The sequence below is a fragment of the Cyprinodon tularosa genome, unplaced genomic scaffold (genome assembly GCF_016077235.1).
Source record: "Cyprinodon tularosa strain WSP-4 unplaced genomic scaffold, ASM1607723v1 ctg930, whole genome shotgun sequence".
Lineage (NCBI taxonomy): Eukaryota > Metazoa > Chordata > Actinopteri > Cyprinodontiformes > Cyprinodontidae > Cyprinodon > Cyprinodon tularosa.
In genome coordinates, this window is record NW_024039708.1 from 105,190 (window position 1) to 121,862 (window position 16,673).

The window sequence follows — 16,673 nt, forward strand, 5'->3', positions numbered from 1 at the left end:
TAACTCAGTGACCTCTACTGTTCCAGCTGGACTGATCAACAAAAAAGGCTAAAGAAAGATTCGGACAATGCTTCTATAACATACTGGATTAGGAGCAGTTATTTCCTGAAAATCTCCTTGCTAATCAGAGATTATTAGCTACAGCAGAAAACCGCATTAACTTACACTATATTGCCAAAAGTATTTGCTCACCTGCCTTGACTCACATATGAGCTTAAGTGACATCCCGTTCCTAATCCATAGGGTTCAATATGACGTCGGTCCACCCTTTGCAGCTAGAACAGCTTCAACTCTTCTGGGAAGGCTGTCCACAAGGTTTAGGAGTGTGTTTATGGGAATTTTTGACCATTCTTCCAGAAGCGCATTTGTGAGGTCGCACACTGATGTTGGACGAGAAGGCCTGGCTCTCAGTCTCCGCTCTAATTCATCCCAAAGGTGTTCTATCGGGTTGAGGTCAGGACTCTGTGCAGGCCAGTCAAGTTCATCCACACCAGACTCTATCATCCATGTCTTTATGGACCTTGCTTTGTGCACTGGTGCACAGTCATGTTGGAAGAGGAAGGGGCCAGCTCCAAACTGTTCCCACAAAGTTGGGAGCATGGAATTGTCCAAAATGTCTTGGTATGCTGAAGCATTCAGAGTTCCTTTCACTGGAACTAAGGGGCCAAGCCCAGCTCCTGAAAAACAACCCCACACCATAATCCCCCCTCCACCAAACTTTACACTTGGCACAATGCAGTCAGACAAGTACCGTTCTCCTGGCAACCGCCAAACCCAGACCCGTCCATCAGATTGCCAGATGGAGAAGCGCGATTCGTCACTCCAGAGAACGCGTCTCCACTGCTCTAGAGTCCAGTGGCGGCGTGCTTTACACCACCGCATCCGACGCTTTGCATTGCACTTGGTGATGTATGGCTTGGATGCAGCTGCTCGACCATGGAAACCCATTCCATGAAGCTCTCTGCGCACTGTTCTTGAGCTAATCTGAAGGCCACATGAAGTTTGGAGGTCTGTAGTGATTGACTCTGCAGAAAGTTGGCGACCTCTTCGCACTATGCGCGTCAGCATCCGCTGACCCCGCTCCGTCAGTTTACGTGGCCTACCACTTCGTGGCTGAGTTGCTGTCGTTCCCAAACACTTCCATTTTCTTATAATACAGCTGACAGTTGACTGTGGAATATTTAGGAGCGAGGAAATTTCACGACTGGATTTGTTGCACAGGTGGCATCCTATCACAGTTCCACGCTGGAATTCACTGAGCTCCTGAGAGCGACCCATTCTTTCACAAATGTTTGTAAAAACAGTCTGCATGCCTAGGTGCTTGAATTTATACACCTGTGGCCATGGAAGTGATTGGAACACCTGATTCCAATAATTTGGATGGGTGAGCAAATACTTTTGGCAATATAGTGTAGTTTCTAATGCCGTTTGCTGATCTCTGGATGCCATTTCTTCGTCTGTCTAATTATTCATCACTTTTTACCGTTACAGTAGATTTAAACGAGATCATTTTCACTAAACGGCTAATAGATTACTACCTATATTCTCTATTATATAGGTAGCCTTTTGCAAAAATATAAACCTGGAGTGAAAAAAAAATCTGTTTCAGGTAGTTGGAATATTACAAACTCACACAAAGTGAATTTTAATTCTTGATATACTTTTTATTTAATCTTCATCCTTTGATAAGATTTAGGTTTCTCGCAACCAAGTGGAACAAAAATATCCTGTTACTATAGATCAGTTCTGTATTTTAAGCACGTTTCTAATATTACTTTGTTTACATTTTGTTTTTAAGGAGGTACAATTTACTACATTTTGTTTTTGTGATAAATCTCTGGAATATTTAAAATTTCATGGAGGGAGGGCTAAAAAATGTTAAAATCTGGAACAGCTATCTATTTTCCAGTTGGCATAGAATCCTGGACGAGCCCCCAAAAAATGACCAGACAAAACCAGCTTGTCTAAATTCTAAATGATTAACATTGAACAGGGATAAGTTTATTCTGTCAAATTCTGACATTTTCTCACAGTTTCTATACTGAGAGAATAGGTAACGATTCGCTAATTATCCAAATTTTAATAGTTTAAAATGACCAGAATTACATTATGCTGTAGAAACCAATTGTCCAAACCTTATTTTATGAACCACAGAGCAGTATTTTGGATTAGTTTCCAAGAAACACATTGAATACATCAGAGTATTAACTGTAGCCTCCAGCCTTACTAGATGAGATTTAGTGTAAGCAATAATACTTTGTCATATCTAATGATTAATACTGTTAATAATTCTTGTTTAACTAACTTTAAATTATGATTGGTACGAAAGCATAAACATACATCATTCAGTGTTGGTGTGCTGCAACAAAAATGGTACCATTTGTTAGCAGCTGGTACGAGTCTATGTCTGTATCTATATTTGTTTCTCCCACTGTAAAATGTAATTGCACTATCAACAAAGATTTATATTTCCATGTTGGAAGCACTGGTGCAGCCAAGCACAACTGAAGTCTGTAGGTTTTAGCGAACACTACACCGTTAATCTGGAGGTGATATGATGCGCCTTTGTGTTTTAGCTGCTGATTTCTTCGTTTGTGGTGCGTTTAAGTGCCTAAGAGATAAAATAAGCCTTGGGTTTGTTTATTTTTGCTTTATTTGGTGACAAATTGCACAGTTAAAACCTCCAAAGCTGTTACGTAACAATTCAAAAACTTTCAGTTGAAAGGTCCGCATGAGATCCATAGGAGCCTTCTACCAGAAGGGTTCAGGGTGCTTTAAAAAGTCCATAATGAAGGATATTCATTTTCTGCCCCAAATTAAATCAACAAATTAGCTTAAAAAAGGTATGAAATGTTTAGTTTAGTTTAGTTTAGTTTATTTAGGATCCCCATTAGCTGTAGCAAGCTACAGCTATTCTTCCTGGGGTCCAACAACAAAACATGAAATAAAAAAAATTACAAATGAAATAAAATTATGTGGACATTAAAACAACATTTCCCATAATCTATACATATACATATATACATACACACATATACAGATACATATATACATATACATATATACCCATATACATAAACAGAAACAATCCAAACTAATCAAAACAAACTACAAAGCACAGCAAGTGAAGAAGACAGTCCTAATCATGTTTTACCTCTATATTTAATAAATGTTCTTTCAATGATTTTTTAAATTTCCTTAAATCAGTTATCAGTTTAATGTAATTCGGCAGTAAATTCCATGCTTTCATACCTCTATACATAACAGTTCTTTTTAGGGCATTTGACTTTACTTTAGGCAAACTAAAGTTTCCTTCAGTCGCATGCCTAGTCCTGTATTCGTGATTTTCTGAACTAAAAGTAAGGTTTGTAAATAACATATAAGGTGTTTTTAATACAGATATGTTTCTAATCATAACAGTCAATGAGTATGAAAGTCTGTCTTTAACCAACAACCAGTTTAATTTTTTATGCATTGTTATGATATTTGTCCTTAAATCACACTTCAATATTATTCGGGCAGCTCTATTTTGTACATGTTGTAGTTTATTTAGCATCTCTCCTGGGGCATTTGACCAGACGACTGGGCAGTAATCCATATGAGAAAAAATCAATGATTGGATTATCATTTTAAGAATATGTGGGGACATAAAGGTTGCATGTCTTCTTATGACTGGGATTCCTCTACCCATCTTTGCAATCATGTTATTAATATGTTTTCTCCATAATAACGTGTTATCCACCGTCACTCCCAGAAGCTTGGACTCATGCACATTCCTTATCGAGACGTTATTGATATTAATATTCAATATATGATTACTGTTTACGTTGTAATTTGACCTCACAATCATGCTGTTAGTTTTTGCTGTATTCAATACCAGCTTATTTGCTTTCACCCATTTATCCACTCCCACTAGTTCGTTATTCATAATAATTTCTAATTCATTATTTGTTCTTGCTGATGTATATATAGTGGAATCATCTGCATACATAATTATTTTAGTTCTTTTGAGTATGTATGGTAAGTCATTAGTAAATATTGAAAATAATAAAGGACCCAGGCAGCTCCCTTGAGGTACACCACATGTTACAGTTTGTTTTTCAGAAAATGCACCATTAAAATATACCGTTTGTGACCGGTTAGTTAAATAACTGTAAAACCAAGTAAGTGCAGATTGTTCAAAACCATAGCAGGAAAGTTTTTCTAATAGTAGATGGTGGTCAATTAAATCAAAAGCAGCTGAAAAATCTAGAAACACAACTCCCACCATATCTTTCATTTCAATACTCCTAAGCCAGTCATCAGACATACTAATTAGTGCTGTTGCTGTAGAATGAGCCTTTCTATAAGCATGTTGAGAGTGACAAATTATGTTATTAATCGACAGATAATTATTAATTTGTTCATATACTATGGTCTCTGTTATTTTTCCTAACACAGGTAGTAGACTTATCGGACGACTATTTGAGCTGGAAAAGGACAGTTTCTTATTTTTCTGTAATGGGATTATTTTGGCTGTTTTCCAGGCTTGTGGACACACTGAAGACATAAAACTTAAATTAATAATGTGAGTAATTACAGGAGCGATTTCATCAGCAACCAATTTGAGAAGTCTGACATCCAGTTCATCAACACCCGGTGGTTTATCTTTGCACTTTTTCAGGCAATCCTTTACCCTCTGCAAGTTAACCATTTCTAATTTAAACTTGGACCTTTTCCCTTTCATTATTTCATTTCTTATTAATAACTGAGATATTTCATTACTTAGGTTAGGCATATTTTCTCTTAGTTTTGCTATTTTACTAATGAAATAATTATTTAAATAATTAGCAATTTCTCTAGGTCTAGTTATGAAGCCATCATTTGTCTCAAGGAATAATGGATGCGTTCTATTTTTCCTACCTGTCAAATCATTAACTATCTTCCACATTTTTTTGCAATCATTCCCCGCCTTCTTTACTCTATCTTCATAATAATTCTTTTTTTTCTTTTTATTTAGCTTGGTCACAGCGTTTCTTGTTTTCCTATAGAGGCACCAGTCTTCCTTATTACCAGTTATAATTGCAGTTTTTTTCATTTGTTCTCTCATTTTCATAGCTTCTTTCATTTCTTTGTCCAGCCAGGGTGTTTTCGATGTTCTGACGGTAAACCTTCTCAAAGGTGCATGTTTCTCAATCACAGGTAGAAATAAATCATCAAACTTTGACAGTGCAAGCTCAGGATTTCTTTCAGTCAACACTTTAGACCAACATATTTCTCTCACATTGTCAACAAAAGAATAAGGATTGAAAGATGCATATGATCTCTTAAAAATTATTGTAGGTCCTTGCCTATCTACCTTATTGTTTTTTTCTACTATAATCAGATTATGGTCACTGCTTCCAATTGGGACCGATGATATCTTGTTAACTGTTTCTGGAGAGTTTGTAAAAATGTGATCAATACATGTAGCTGTTTTAGTACCATCTTGTTTTACACATATTCTTGTTGGCTTATTCATAATTTGATCAAATCCACCTGCATTAGCTCCAATTTGTATCTTATTCTTCAGTGGACAGTTATGAGCAAACCAGTCAATGTTAAAATCTCCAAGTAAATAGACATCCAGACTCACATTCATATTAGCTAACATTTCACAGATTGTGTCAAGATATTCATTGTTAGAACTTGGAGGTCTGTAACAGCAGCCTACTATCATAGGCTTTCTGTGAGGAAAATAAACTTGTAACCATAATATTTCAATATTATATTTCATCATGTCAGTACACATTTTTACAGGTAAATGATCTTGAATGTAAAAAGCTACTCCACCACCATATTTATTTCTATCGTTTCTATAAATGTTGTAACCCTTTATATGTAATTCACTATCTTCAAAGGAGGAGTCTAAATGAGTCTCAGAAATAGCAAGTATCTTTAGCTTATGTTCTTCTAACAATTCAGCTATATCATTTGTTTTGTTTCTTAGACTGTTTATATTTATATGTGCAATAGTTAGTCCACTAATCTGTTTTTAAATTATTTAATTATTTAATTTCAGGGTAAAGATTCCCAAACAAGTATTCATGGATGAAAACAAGCAGAGTTTAGAATCAGTCAGGCCCAAATAATAACAGCCTGTCTGACAACTTGAAGTAGGCATATATGTGTGATAAATAAAACACTGGACTCTAATTTAAAAATAGCCTTTGATATCTGCTGTAGCAAAACGGAAACATTTCACATTCCCAAGGTTTTAATAATAAAAGAAGCACTTAATTAGATAAAATGTTAGTTTATTTTTTAAACCAGCCTTTGCCATGAATTCATCTGAAGACAGAAAAGCTTTTATTAAAAAGTTCCTTTGTCCGCCGCAGTCATAATGGAAGACGTAAAATTAACAGATCTAACCTGAAGCACATAAATACCAGCTGTGGGAACGCAGCTCTAGAAATAGATGAAATAGATTAGCCATGATTGGGATTTACCTTCCATAAACGGGCCGTTTCCGTTGACTCTTCCGACGTGAATGTACAGGACGCCATCGTTTTATCACTACACACGGACGCATCTATGAAGTGTCATAACTATCTGACACGTTCTCGTGTTTTTTAGTTTAGCAGAAGCTTCTTATTTATTTCTCTGTAATCCTTTGAGGTCAACTTGGCAGGACGTGTGTGAAAGTGTTTGAGTGAAGAAGTTGCACTGTTACCTGAAATCTGGATTCTGCAGAACTTTTCTATGCAAGACGAGAGCCAGCCAAATGTTTTATACCTGTGTTGTTATTTTTATAATCATATGATGTATATTTAATAAATTCCTTTAAATAACGTGTCGTTGGTTTCATCCATGATCAGATGACGGGTCTGGTAAAGTACTTTAATAAATATTAAGCTAGTTGTATCCAGTAAAACCCAGATATTCACACACCTCAACTTCTCTGTTTAAAGTCTGAATTCAGAGGAAAAAACATATTAAACACATAAAAATTTAAAATTAGTAAACTTTTTTTTATTTTTTCAGTAGCCCGAATGCACTTCCATAGTAAGGTTTTATGTAATCTTTAATAAAAGTTCATCAAATTACGATACAAGGATATGAGGATGTAACAAAGTCCAGGTTCTTTCATACTGCTAAAGCTTCAGCACCAGATTCCCTTCTTCATCAGTTCAAACCAAGGTGCATCATGGGTAAACCGAAGCGTCATCTTTCCAGAGGTGTGTGGTCTTCAGGTTTGGGTTTAGCTGAGGAGAAGAGCTTCAGGACAGACTCCAGATGACGGTGAGGGCGGCCATGATGCCGTTTAGAAGAGCCAGACCAAAGCTGAGGTTGAACCCGCGGCTGGAAGCATCTCTGCACCGAGAAACAAACCATAAAACTGGTCAGATAACGTAGACAGAACCGACCCCCAAGCTTCACGCTGCGGTACCTGACATCCGGCAGCGACAGCAGGCCGGGCAGCGCCCCGCCAGGCTGGAAGGAGTCCAGGTAGGTCAGGATCCACGAGGAGATACAGGAGACGCATCCCACAAGGGTGGAGATCACCAGGATGCTCCAGAAACCTGGACGACAGCAGATTATTAGAGGTGGAGGTTTGGTCTGACAGAGGAGACCTGTCCATCAGAACAGAACCTGGGATGAGTTCAGGGAGGACGTTCTGATCAGAAGCTGACCCACTCACCCAGAATCCTCTCCTCAGTCCCGTTCTCTCCTCTCAGCCTCTCCGCCCGCAGATCTGAAACATTCAGCAGAGGTTAGAACATCTGCAGACCCCAGCGGGGCCGTAACTACCGCTGAAGACATTTTATTCATTTCCCCCCCAGCGGGGCCGTAACTACCGCTGAAGACATTTTATTCATTTCCCCCCCAGCAGGGCCGTAACTACCGCTGAAGATTTAATTCATGCTTAAATTTTGATTTAAACTAAACTAAATCCAAGTGAAACCGACTGTAGGACGGTGATCCTGGGATCAATTTAAACTTGCAGGTGTTTTATATTTAAAGAGCCAAAAGTAGCGCTAGTTTAATCGTCATCATCAGGGGCGGAGCTAAATTGGGGGCCAGTGGTGGCCATAGCCACCCAATGATTAGCCACCCATGTGGACATATTTCCCATTTCATTACTCTCAATCTGAAAGTTCAAACTAATTTAACATTTTAATAGTTTTATATTAACAATAAACAAAGTTAATCACTCTAGAAAATGCTAATATTAAAGATGATAAACAATTCATGATCTTTTAAGGACTAGTTTTCTTTGAGAAACAGGAAGTTCTGTGTATCTGCAGTCATCTAGGAGTCTTCAGTGAATCCATGTAATGAAGGTATCAGTTTATATTAATATCAATAATAAAATAAATCAATAATAAAATTATAATCAGAATTTTTTTCCACAAATCCAGGTATGAAATGACAATGAATAGACGTTCATCCTGGAATTCAAAGCTGAAAGATCGTCCACTATACGTTTAATTAAGACACCATGGAAGTGTAAATATATACGTTTATTTATTAGCAAAGGCTTTAGGAAAGTTTAGTTCATTTTTATTGGATATAAACAGATTGGAAGACTGAACATGAGGGTCTGCCGCCTCTGCGCTTTCAGAAACCCTTCGTTTCTGACTTTAATCTCAGAATTCTGACCTTTTTTCTTAAAAATTCTGACTTAAATCTCAGAATTTTTACTTTTTTCACAATATTCTCATTTTTTCCTGAGAATTCTTACTTCTTTCCCAAATTATATGTTTCCAGTAACCCTAATCCATTCCAAAGTCAGAATTCTGAGATCAAAGACAGAAAGACAAAACTTTCCCCAAATAAAATAAAAATTTTAACTTGGAAAAGTTTTTACTGCAACATTCACCATGGTTCTTCAAAAAGCCTAAAAAATGTTAATTCTTTTTTTTTTTGTCTTTAAATGGCCCTAATCACTACGGCGTATTAGGGCCAATCAGAGATGAAAAAAGAAAAATTGGAATTTAAATGTTTAAGTTTAAAGTGCAATATTTAGGAGAATACACATGCAAATGTTCAAGTAAAACAACCCACATTTATGGGATTATAAATTTAGAAAGAAACAAGAAACAAATGTAAGAAGATAAAAAGGAAAATTTACAAGAAAATAACCTGTAAAATTTACGAGATTAAAAAGATGCAAATTTAGAAGTAAAAAGTCAAAAATTTACAAGACTAGAAGGAAAATTTACGAGATTATAAAGATGCAAATTTAGAAGTAAAAAGAAGAAAATTTACAAGACTAGAAGGAAAATTTACGAGATTACAAGAGATGCAAATTAATAAGGAAACAAGGAGCAAATGTATGAAGATAAAAAGGTAAATTTTCAAGTAAAAAAACAGCCTTCTTTACGAGATTATAAAGATCCAAATCAAGAAGTAAAAAGTAGAAAATGTACGGGGCTAAAATGCAAATTTACAAGAAAAAACATGCACGTTTATTAGATTGAAAGCGTGCAAATCTACGAGATAAAGATGCAAATTTAGAGGAAAACGACGAGCAAATTTATGAGAATAAAAAGGTAATTTTACAAGAAAAAAGCACAAATTTACGAGATTATTAAGATGCACATTTAAAAGTAAAAAGGAGAAAATTTAAAAAAAGAAATTTTAAGAGACTAGAATGAAAATTTATGAGAAAAAAAACATGCATATTTACAAGATTCTAAGCATGCAAATTTACGAGATTAGACTTAACTTGCAAATTTATGTATCATTCATTTTTGCCTACAAGAAAAGCTCATCGTATCATTCCTCAATGAATTTCCTCACAATTCTGACTTTAATCTCAGAATTCTGACTTTTGTTCCACTCAAAATTCTGACTTTAATCTTGAAATTCAGACTTTTATTTCTCAAAGTTCTGACTTTAATCTCAGAATTCTGACTTTTTCTCTCAAAATTCTGACTTTAATCAGAATTGAGACTTTTTTTGTCTCAGAATTCTGACTTAAATCTCAGAATTGTGACCTTTTTTTCCTATATGATGTTTTCCAGAGGCCCTGACTGTTTTCCCTAATCTTAAACCTACATGAAGAGGAAATCGCGTCATTCCATCGCTAAAGCCCATCAGTTAATGATGCATTTGCACGTTTTGCACGTGCTTTATGTAGAATACTTTAACATGCATTATAATCTCGCATTGTTTCGCAAATTACTTGTTTAAATCTTGCAAATCTGCTTTTTTTTCTCCTAAGTTTGCATGTTTTTGTATCGATTTGCTACTTTTTCTCTTATATTTGTTTGTTTTAATTTTGTAAGTTTGTTTTTTACTGTAAATTCGCAGGTTATTGTAAAAATGCCACTTTAAACTCAAAAATTGTATTAATTTATGTGAACCCTGTGGAGAAAATGAACGCATTAACCTGCCTGGAGGTTCTGGCTCTCAGCCTGTCTGGGGCCCTGCCTGCCTGCCTGGGGCCCCGGCCCCCCGCATGCCCCTACCTCTCAGGATGGGGTAGATGAGGCCGCAGAAGGAGCCCGCTGCCGCCACCGCTGCAGCTGAACCCAGAGCCGACAGAGAGACCGAAAACCACGGCGTGACTCCGCCGCTTCGCGGCCTCCCACTGAGCGCGCGCGCGGACATGATCCCGGAGCGCCTGGATGTAGAGAGGTCAGACCGAAGCGCGCGGCATGACAGAGCTCTTCCGGTTCTGATTCGGTTCTCTGACCGCTGGGCTTCAAATCCAGGAAGCAGTCTGGGTTCTTCCGCTTAAAAGAATGTCCTCCCCGAGCTTCCGTACACAGTCACTGGTGACAGTTTGGTTTCCTCATTGGACGCTTAGCGTGCCTTGAGGGCGGCCATCTTGGGTCAGACCACAGTTCAGACAGCTGCTGTCAGAATGAACAGAAGGCTCCTTAGATCTGATTTTAATCAATGAAAGAGTCAAAGATAATATTACAACATTCTCTAACAACCTTAAAGGAACAAAAAATAATTCTAAAATAACCTTTCAGTTAGATTACATAGATTTATTCCGATCAAAACTTTAAACTGAACTCAAACTAGATGAGATATATGCAAAGTGATATACTTTATAGTAAATATTAATATAAAAAACACAATATTAAAATATTTTTTGTTTACATAAGTTTGTCTAAACCTTTTCCAAAAAGTATTTTCAATCTGTTTTTTTTATCATTATTTATGCATGTGTGATATATAATATATATATATAGACTCCTTCTTTGTGTGTTTCATATGGATATTTACTTGCAAACTATATAACTTTGCACATATCTCATCCAGTTTGAGTTCAGTTTCAATAGTTTTTAATCTGAATAAATCTTTATAATCTAACTGAAAGGTCATTTTAGAATTAGTTTTATTCTTTTAAGATGTTTTGACATGGCAGAGATTATTGTAATATTATCCCTGACTCATCTTTTATGTGAATAGAATGAGATCTATTCATCTCCTATTCATTCTGACAGCAGCTGTCTGAACTCTGGTCTGACCCAAGATGGCCGCCCTCTAGGCACATCCAATGAGGTGTGTATGTGTGTGTGTATGGTTTTCCTGGTTCCAGACTCTTTTTACAGTTATTAATGTAAAAAAAAAAAAAAGGTTAGATAAACATATAATGAACAGCAGAGGTGATATTAAATTAGGAAGAAATGAATAACAGATATAATTTAAAAGGTTCTTTTAAAGTTCAACCTTCATTAAAGAAAAATTAACCCCGAGGGAATGAATACTCAACAAAAAAAGCAACAGTAAATGTTCAACATGGGATCTCTGCAGGTCCTGCAAACAGAGACCATTTGGTTTTAGAAAATTAAACAGTCACATTTATACCAACTAATCTCCCAAAATAGAAATATAAATTTAAGTGATATAAAAAATTAAGTTATTTATTTATTTTTGTGTTATGAAGAGCAACACTTTAGGGGTAGAGGGTCTATTCTCTAAAACGCTTTTTAGTCTTACAAAGAAGTTTTTTAAAGTATCATTTTTGGATTTCGTTTTGGTTTTATTTCCCTTTACAAATTATATTCCAAGCAACAACTGAACATAATTCACCCCACATGATACAAGATGAATAAAAAAAAAAGCTGATTCCATCTGGAGCATTTTTTATAATAACAGTAGAGACTTTATTTCATTAAAATATTACTTTTTTTTTCTTTGAAGGTGAATTTGGAGGCCTGCCCTGATCATGCCTGATTACCGTAAATTCTCTAAACGATATCTGAATATCATGTTCAGTCTGTGTTGTCATATCTGTATACCTTTGAGTCATTTCCCTTTTTTTTTTTTTTTTGTTTGTTTGTTTGGGAAAAAAAAAATCAATCTAAAAATATCTGGTAAAAAAAAGTATAGGAGGGGGAAAAGTCAGAGAAACAAACCCTTAAAGGGCCTGTTTTTAATCAGCCGAAATAAAGTGTTGCTTTAATAATAAGCCCCTCAGGGCTGCGCCCTGAGCCCCCTGCTGTTCACCCTGATGGCACACGACTGCGTCCCCAGGTTCACCTCCAATCACATCATGCAGTTTGTAGACCACCAGGGGCGGAGCTAGATGGGGGGCCATGGCCGCCCCTAGCCTATCATTGGCCACCCCTACCATTTTTTCTTCCTCTAATACAGACAATGGAAGCAGTAATACTCTCAATTTTTCATACATCAGAAATTACTTGACAAAAAAAAAAACTGTAATTAACTATGCACATTAATATATTAAAATTAAAGATTCATGCTCTTTTCCAAGCTAAATTTTGTGTTTTATGGGGTAAAGAGAAAATGATGTGTCTCTGCAAATCATCTAGGAGTCATCGATAAATAACTATTTTAATAAAAAGCTTATTAATTAATCAATTTATGTAGATAGTACTTGTAAATATTAATTGTATGCAGAAGGATTATTGATAAAGTAGGTAAGTAATGACAATGGAAAAGATGTTTTCCCCAGAACTCAAACCTGAAAAAACTTTATCCACTATACCTTGTATCTGTGCACATTTTTTTATAATTGTGTCTATTTGTTAGCAAATGCTGTAGGAAGGTATTATTTGTCTTTATTTATAAATATGGATGTTTTGTTGATGGGGTTGCTAGTTCTCTGCGTATTGCCTTAGACAACGCAGCTCCTTTGAAAATGAAAACCGTTAAAAATAGAAAGCTTGCTCCTTGGTTTAATGCAGAGCTGCGTACTTTGAAGCAAAATGCTAGGAAACTGGAGAGAAAATATCGCTCCACAGGCCTGCGAGAGTCCTTCCTAGTCTGGAAAAATGGTTTACTGCTGTATAAGAGGACCCTTTGTAAAGCAAGAGCAGCATACTTCTCCTCATTAATAGAGGAGAATAAGAATAATCCTAGATTTCTTTTTAATACAGTTGCCAAACTCACCCAGAGCCATAGCTCTGTTGAACCGTCCATTCCACCTGCTCTTAGCAGCAATGATTTTATGGGATTCTTTATAAATAAGATTGATCTTATTAAAAATAAGATCATAAGCACTCCTCTATCCGCGATTGTACCTGAGGTAGTCATGGAATCTGAACCGGGTTTAGACTGCTTTGATCCAGTTGAACTCTCTGAATTAGCAAAATTATTGTCTTCATCTAAGCCTTCAACTTGTATGTTAGATCCAGTTCCAACCAGGTTATTTAAGGAGGTATTCCCTTTGATCTCCTCCTCCATTTTAGATGTGATTAATCTATCTCTGTTACAGGGATATGTACCTAAAGCTTTTAAGATTGCTGTAATTAAACCTCTGCTTAAGAAACCGTCTCTTGACCCAGATGACTTGGTCAATTATAGACCTATATCCAATCTTCCTTTCTTATCCAAAATTCTTGAGAAAGTAGTTGCCAAACAAGTTTGCGATCACTTCCACCATAATGAACTTTTTGAAGAGTTTCAGTCTGGCTTTAGAGCTCATCATAGCACTGAAACAGCTCTGGTGAAAGTCACTAATGATATTCTCATGGCCTCAGATAATGGACTTGTATCTGTGCTCGTCCTGTTGGATCTTAGTGCTGCATTTGATACAGTTGACCATAATATTCTTTTAGAAAGACTTGAATATTTTGTTGGAATTAAAGGAACAGCACTAGACTGGTTTAAATCTTATCTATCTGATCGAATTCAGTTTGTTCATGTTAATGATAGATCTTCAACACGCTCAAAGGTTACCTGTGGAGTACCACAGGGATCAGTGCTAGGACCAATTCTCTTTACTTTATACATGCTCCCAATTGGTAGAATTATTAGACAGCATGGGATTAATTTCCACTGTTATGCTGATGATACCCAGCTATATCTGTCTATAAATCCAGATGAAGCTAACCCATTACATAGATTACAGGCATGTCTTGAAGACATAAAAACCTGGATGACTCTTAACTTTCTGCTTCTGAATGCAGACAAAACAGAAGTTATAGTCTTTGGACCAGAGTCTCTGAAAAAGAAGCTGATTAGCCAGTTACTTCATTTGGATGGGATTAAACTGATTTCAGATAATAAAGTAAAAAATCTTGGTGTTATTTTTGATCAGGACCTGTCATTTAAATCCCACATCAAAGAGGTTTCTAGAATTTCCTTCTTTCATCTGAGGAACATTGCAAAAATGAGAAATCTCCTGTCCAGGGGTGATGCTGAGAAACTAGTCCATGCATTTGTTACTTCAAGGCTGGACTATTGTAATTCTTTACTATCAGGAAGTCCACAAACTGTAGTTAAAAGCCTTCAGCTGATCCAAAATGCTGCAGCCAGAGTTCTAATGAAAATGAAAAAGAGAGATCATATCTCTCCTATCCTGGCTTCTCTTCATTGGCTTCCTGTTAAATCAAGAATAGAATTTAAAATCCTCCTTCTCACATATAAAGCCTTAAATGGCCAAGCTCCATCTTATATCAGAGATCTGATTGTTCCTTATGTTCCTAACAGAGCACTTCGCTCTCAATCTGCAGGTTTACTAGTGGTTCCTAGAATTTCTAAAAGTAGAATGGGAGGCAGATCTTTTAGTTATCAGGCTCCTCTCCTGTGGAACCAACTACCAGTTTTAGTCCGTGAGGCAGACACCCTGTCTACTTTTAAGGCTAGGCTTAAAACTTTCATTTTTGATAAAGCTTATAGTTAGGGTGGCTCAGGTTATCCTGAGCTATCTCTATAGTTATGCTGCTATAGGCTTAGACTTTTGGAGGACATAGGGACCCCCATTTCATCATTCTGCTTCATTCTCTCTCTGTTCTCCTATTCTGCAGAATCTGTTAGTTCAATCTCTAACCTTCTGCTCTCTCTGCTTTTCCTCAGAGTAGCTTTGCCTCGTCTGTTCCTGTTTGGCTGTGACGTCATCCTGGAAAGAAACATCAGCTGTGCTGCTTCTATCAACACCCTTGTTAATAGATGTTGGAGATCGGCCTGTTTTCCAGTGTGGTCCTGTTTCTCTGACCGTGACTGAGTGGATGTGCTCTCTTCGTCCTCTGGCATGGGAGCTGCCTTGGAGCTCGTCTGCCTGGCTGTGTGTTTCCTGGACGGGGCCGCCTTTTACAGCTGCTTTTTGTATCTCTGCTTCTGTCTCCTTGAACCCCAGTGGGCCTCAGCAGATGGCCGCTCACACTGAGCCTGGTTCTGCTGGAGGTTTCTTCCTGTTAAAAGGGAGTTTTTCCTCTCCACTGTCGCTACAAGCATGCTTAGTGTGGGGGATTGTATTTGAGTCAATGAGTCAATGCAATCAACTGGTTTTCCTTAGATAGAAAACTTTGTATCAATTTGACTGTATGATCTGGTTGAACTGTAAAGTGCCTTGAGATGACATGTGTTGTGAATTTGGCGCTATATAAATAAACTGAATTGAATTGAATTGCTCCTTCATTTTCCTGTTGGAACAGTGTAGATTGATCCTGAGGATCTGGCGCCTATCCGCTTTCGGCCCCCCCTCAGTCCATATCAGGTATTACCTGGCCACCCTCTGGCTGTATGGTGGTGCCTCTGGAGCAGCTGAGGCCCTTTACAGGAGAACAGAAGACCTCTGCTATTCAGCCAGGCCAACAATTCCCTCTAATGACCCCCCTTTCAGAGACATAGACAGGTATGGGGCATTGCAGGCTAACAAAGAAGCCAAACAACCCCCATTCCAAAGGGGGGGACCCGTTCATCAGTTTCTATTTCCATGTTTTCTAAACAAAAACCAGGCTTTGTTGGGCTGCTGGATAAAACCTGGAACTAAACGCTATTTCTGACATTTAGAATTGAAAAAGCTTCCTGGATGGAAGAGAAACATCTTCAAACATGGAAACAAAGTCCAGTGGATTGATTTGAACTCTTTGGAATGACTCTGACCTGGATGATTGAGAATCTTCCCCAAAATATTAATGCTCTGAACTTCCATATCAGTGTATTTTTTGCACCATGTTTTTTCTTTCTTTTTTCTCTTACACTGTTTACAATTGTTCACTGCTGCACTTTATAGAATGGAAATGTTGTGAAAGGTGTACAAAGAGAAATTTTGGTTTCATATACATATAATGTGTTGACAAAATGACGATAAAAGTTGTCTAAGTAAGTCTAAACCACTTTTCAATGCAATAAATAAAAGTAAATCTCAATTTACAGCTTTTAACTTGAAAAGAAAAATTTTTACATTTTATTTCAGTATAGTATGGAAAATTTTATTCTGAGATTAAAGTCAGAATTATTAGAAAAAAAGTCAGAATTCTGAGATTGAAGTACGAATTTTT

The 16,673-nt window shown here is 36.8% G+C and overlaps 1 protein-coding gene across 1 annotated transcript; it reads right to left on the minus strand.

Moving 5' to 3' along the window:
- Positions 1-6,968: 6,968 nt before the first annotated feature.
- On the minus strand, positions 6,969-10,725 carry arl6ip6 (ADP-ribosylation factor-like 6 interacting protein 6). Its single transcript, XM_038274814.1, has 4 exons — positions 10,437-10,725; positions 7,661-7,714; positions 7,409-7,541; positions 6,969-7,332 (listed from the first exon to the last, which is right to left on the minus strand). The coding sequence occupies exons 1-4, from the start codon at positions 10,576-10,578 to the stop codon at positions 7,239-7,241; spliced, it is 423 nt and encodes a 140-aa protein (XP_038130742.1). The 5' UTR covers positions 10,579-10,725; the 3' UTR covers positions 6,969-7,238.
- Positions 10,726-16,673: the final 5,948 nt, after the last annotated feature.

What these genes read in the sequence shown, in the direction of transcription:
- arl6ip6 (XM_038274814.1), bottom strand. Translation starts at nt 10,578, where the DNA reads ATGTCCGCGCGCGCGCTCAGTGGGAGGCCGCGAAGCGGCGGAGTCACG. An exon ending in CATCTACCCCATCCTGAGAG is followed by an intron (nt 7,715 to 10,436) that starts GTAGGGGCATGC and finishes TGAATGTTTCAG; the next exon opens with ATCTGCGGGCGGAGAGGCTG. An exon ending in GACTGAGGAGAGGATTCTGG is followed by an intron (nt 7,542 to 7,660) that starts GTGAGTGGGTCA and finishes GCTGTCGTCCAG; the next exon opens with GTTTCTGGAGCATCCTGGTG.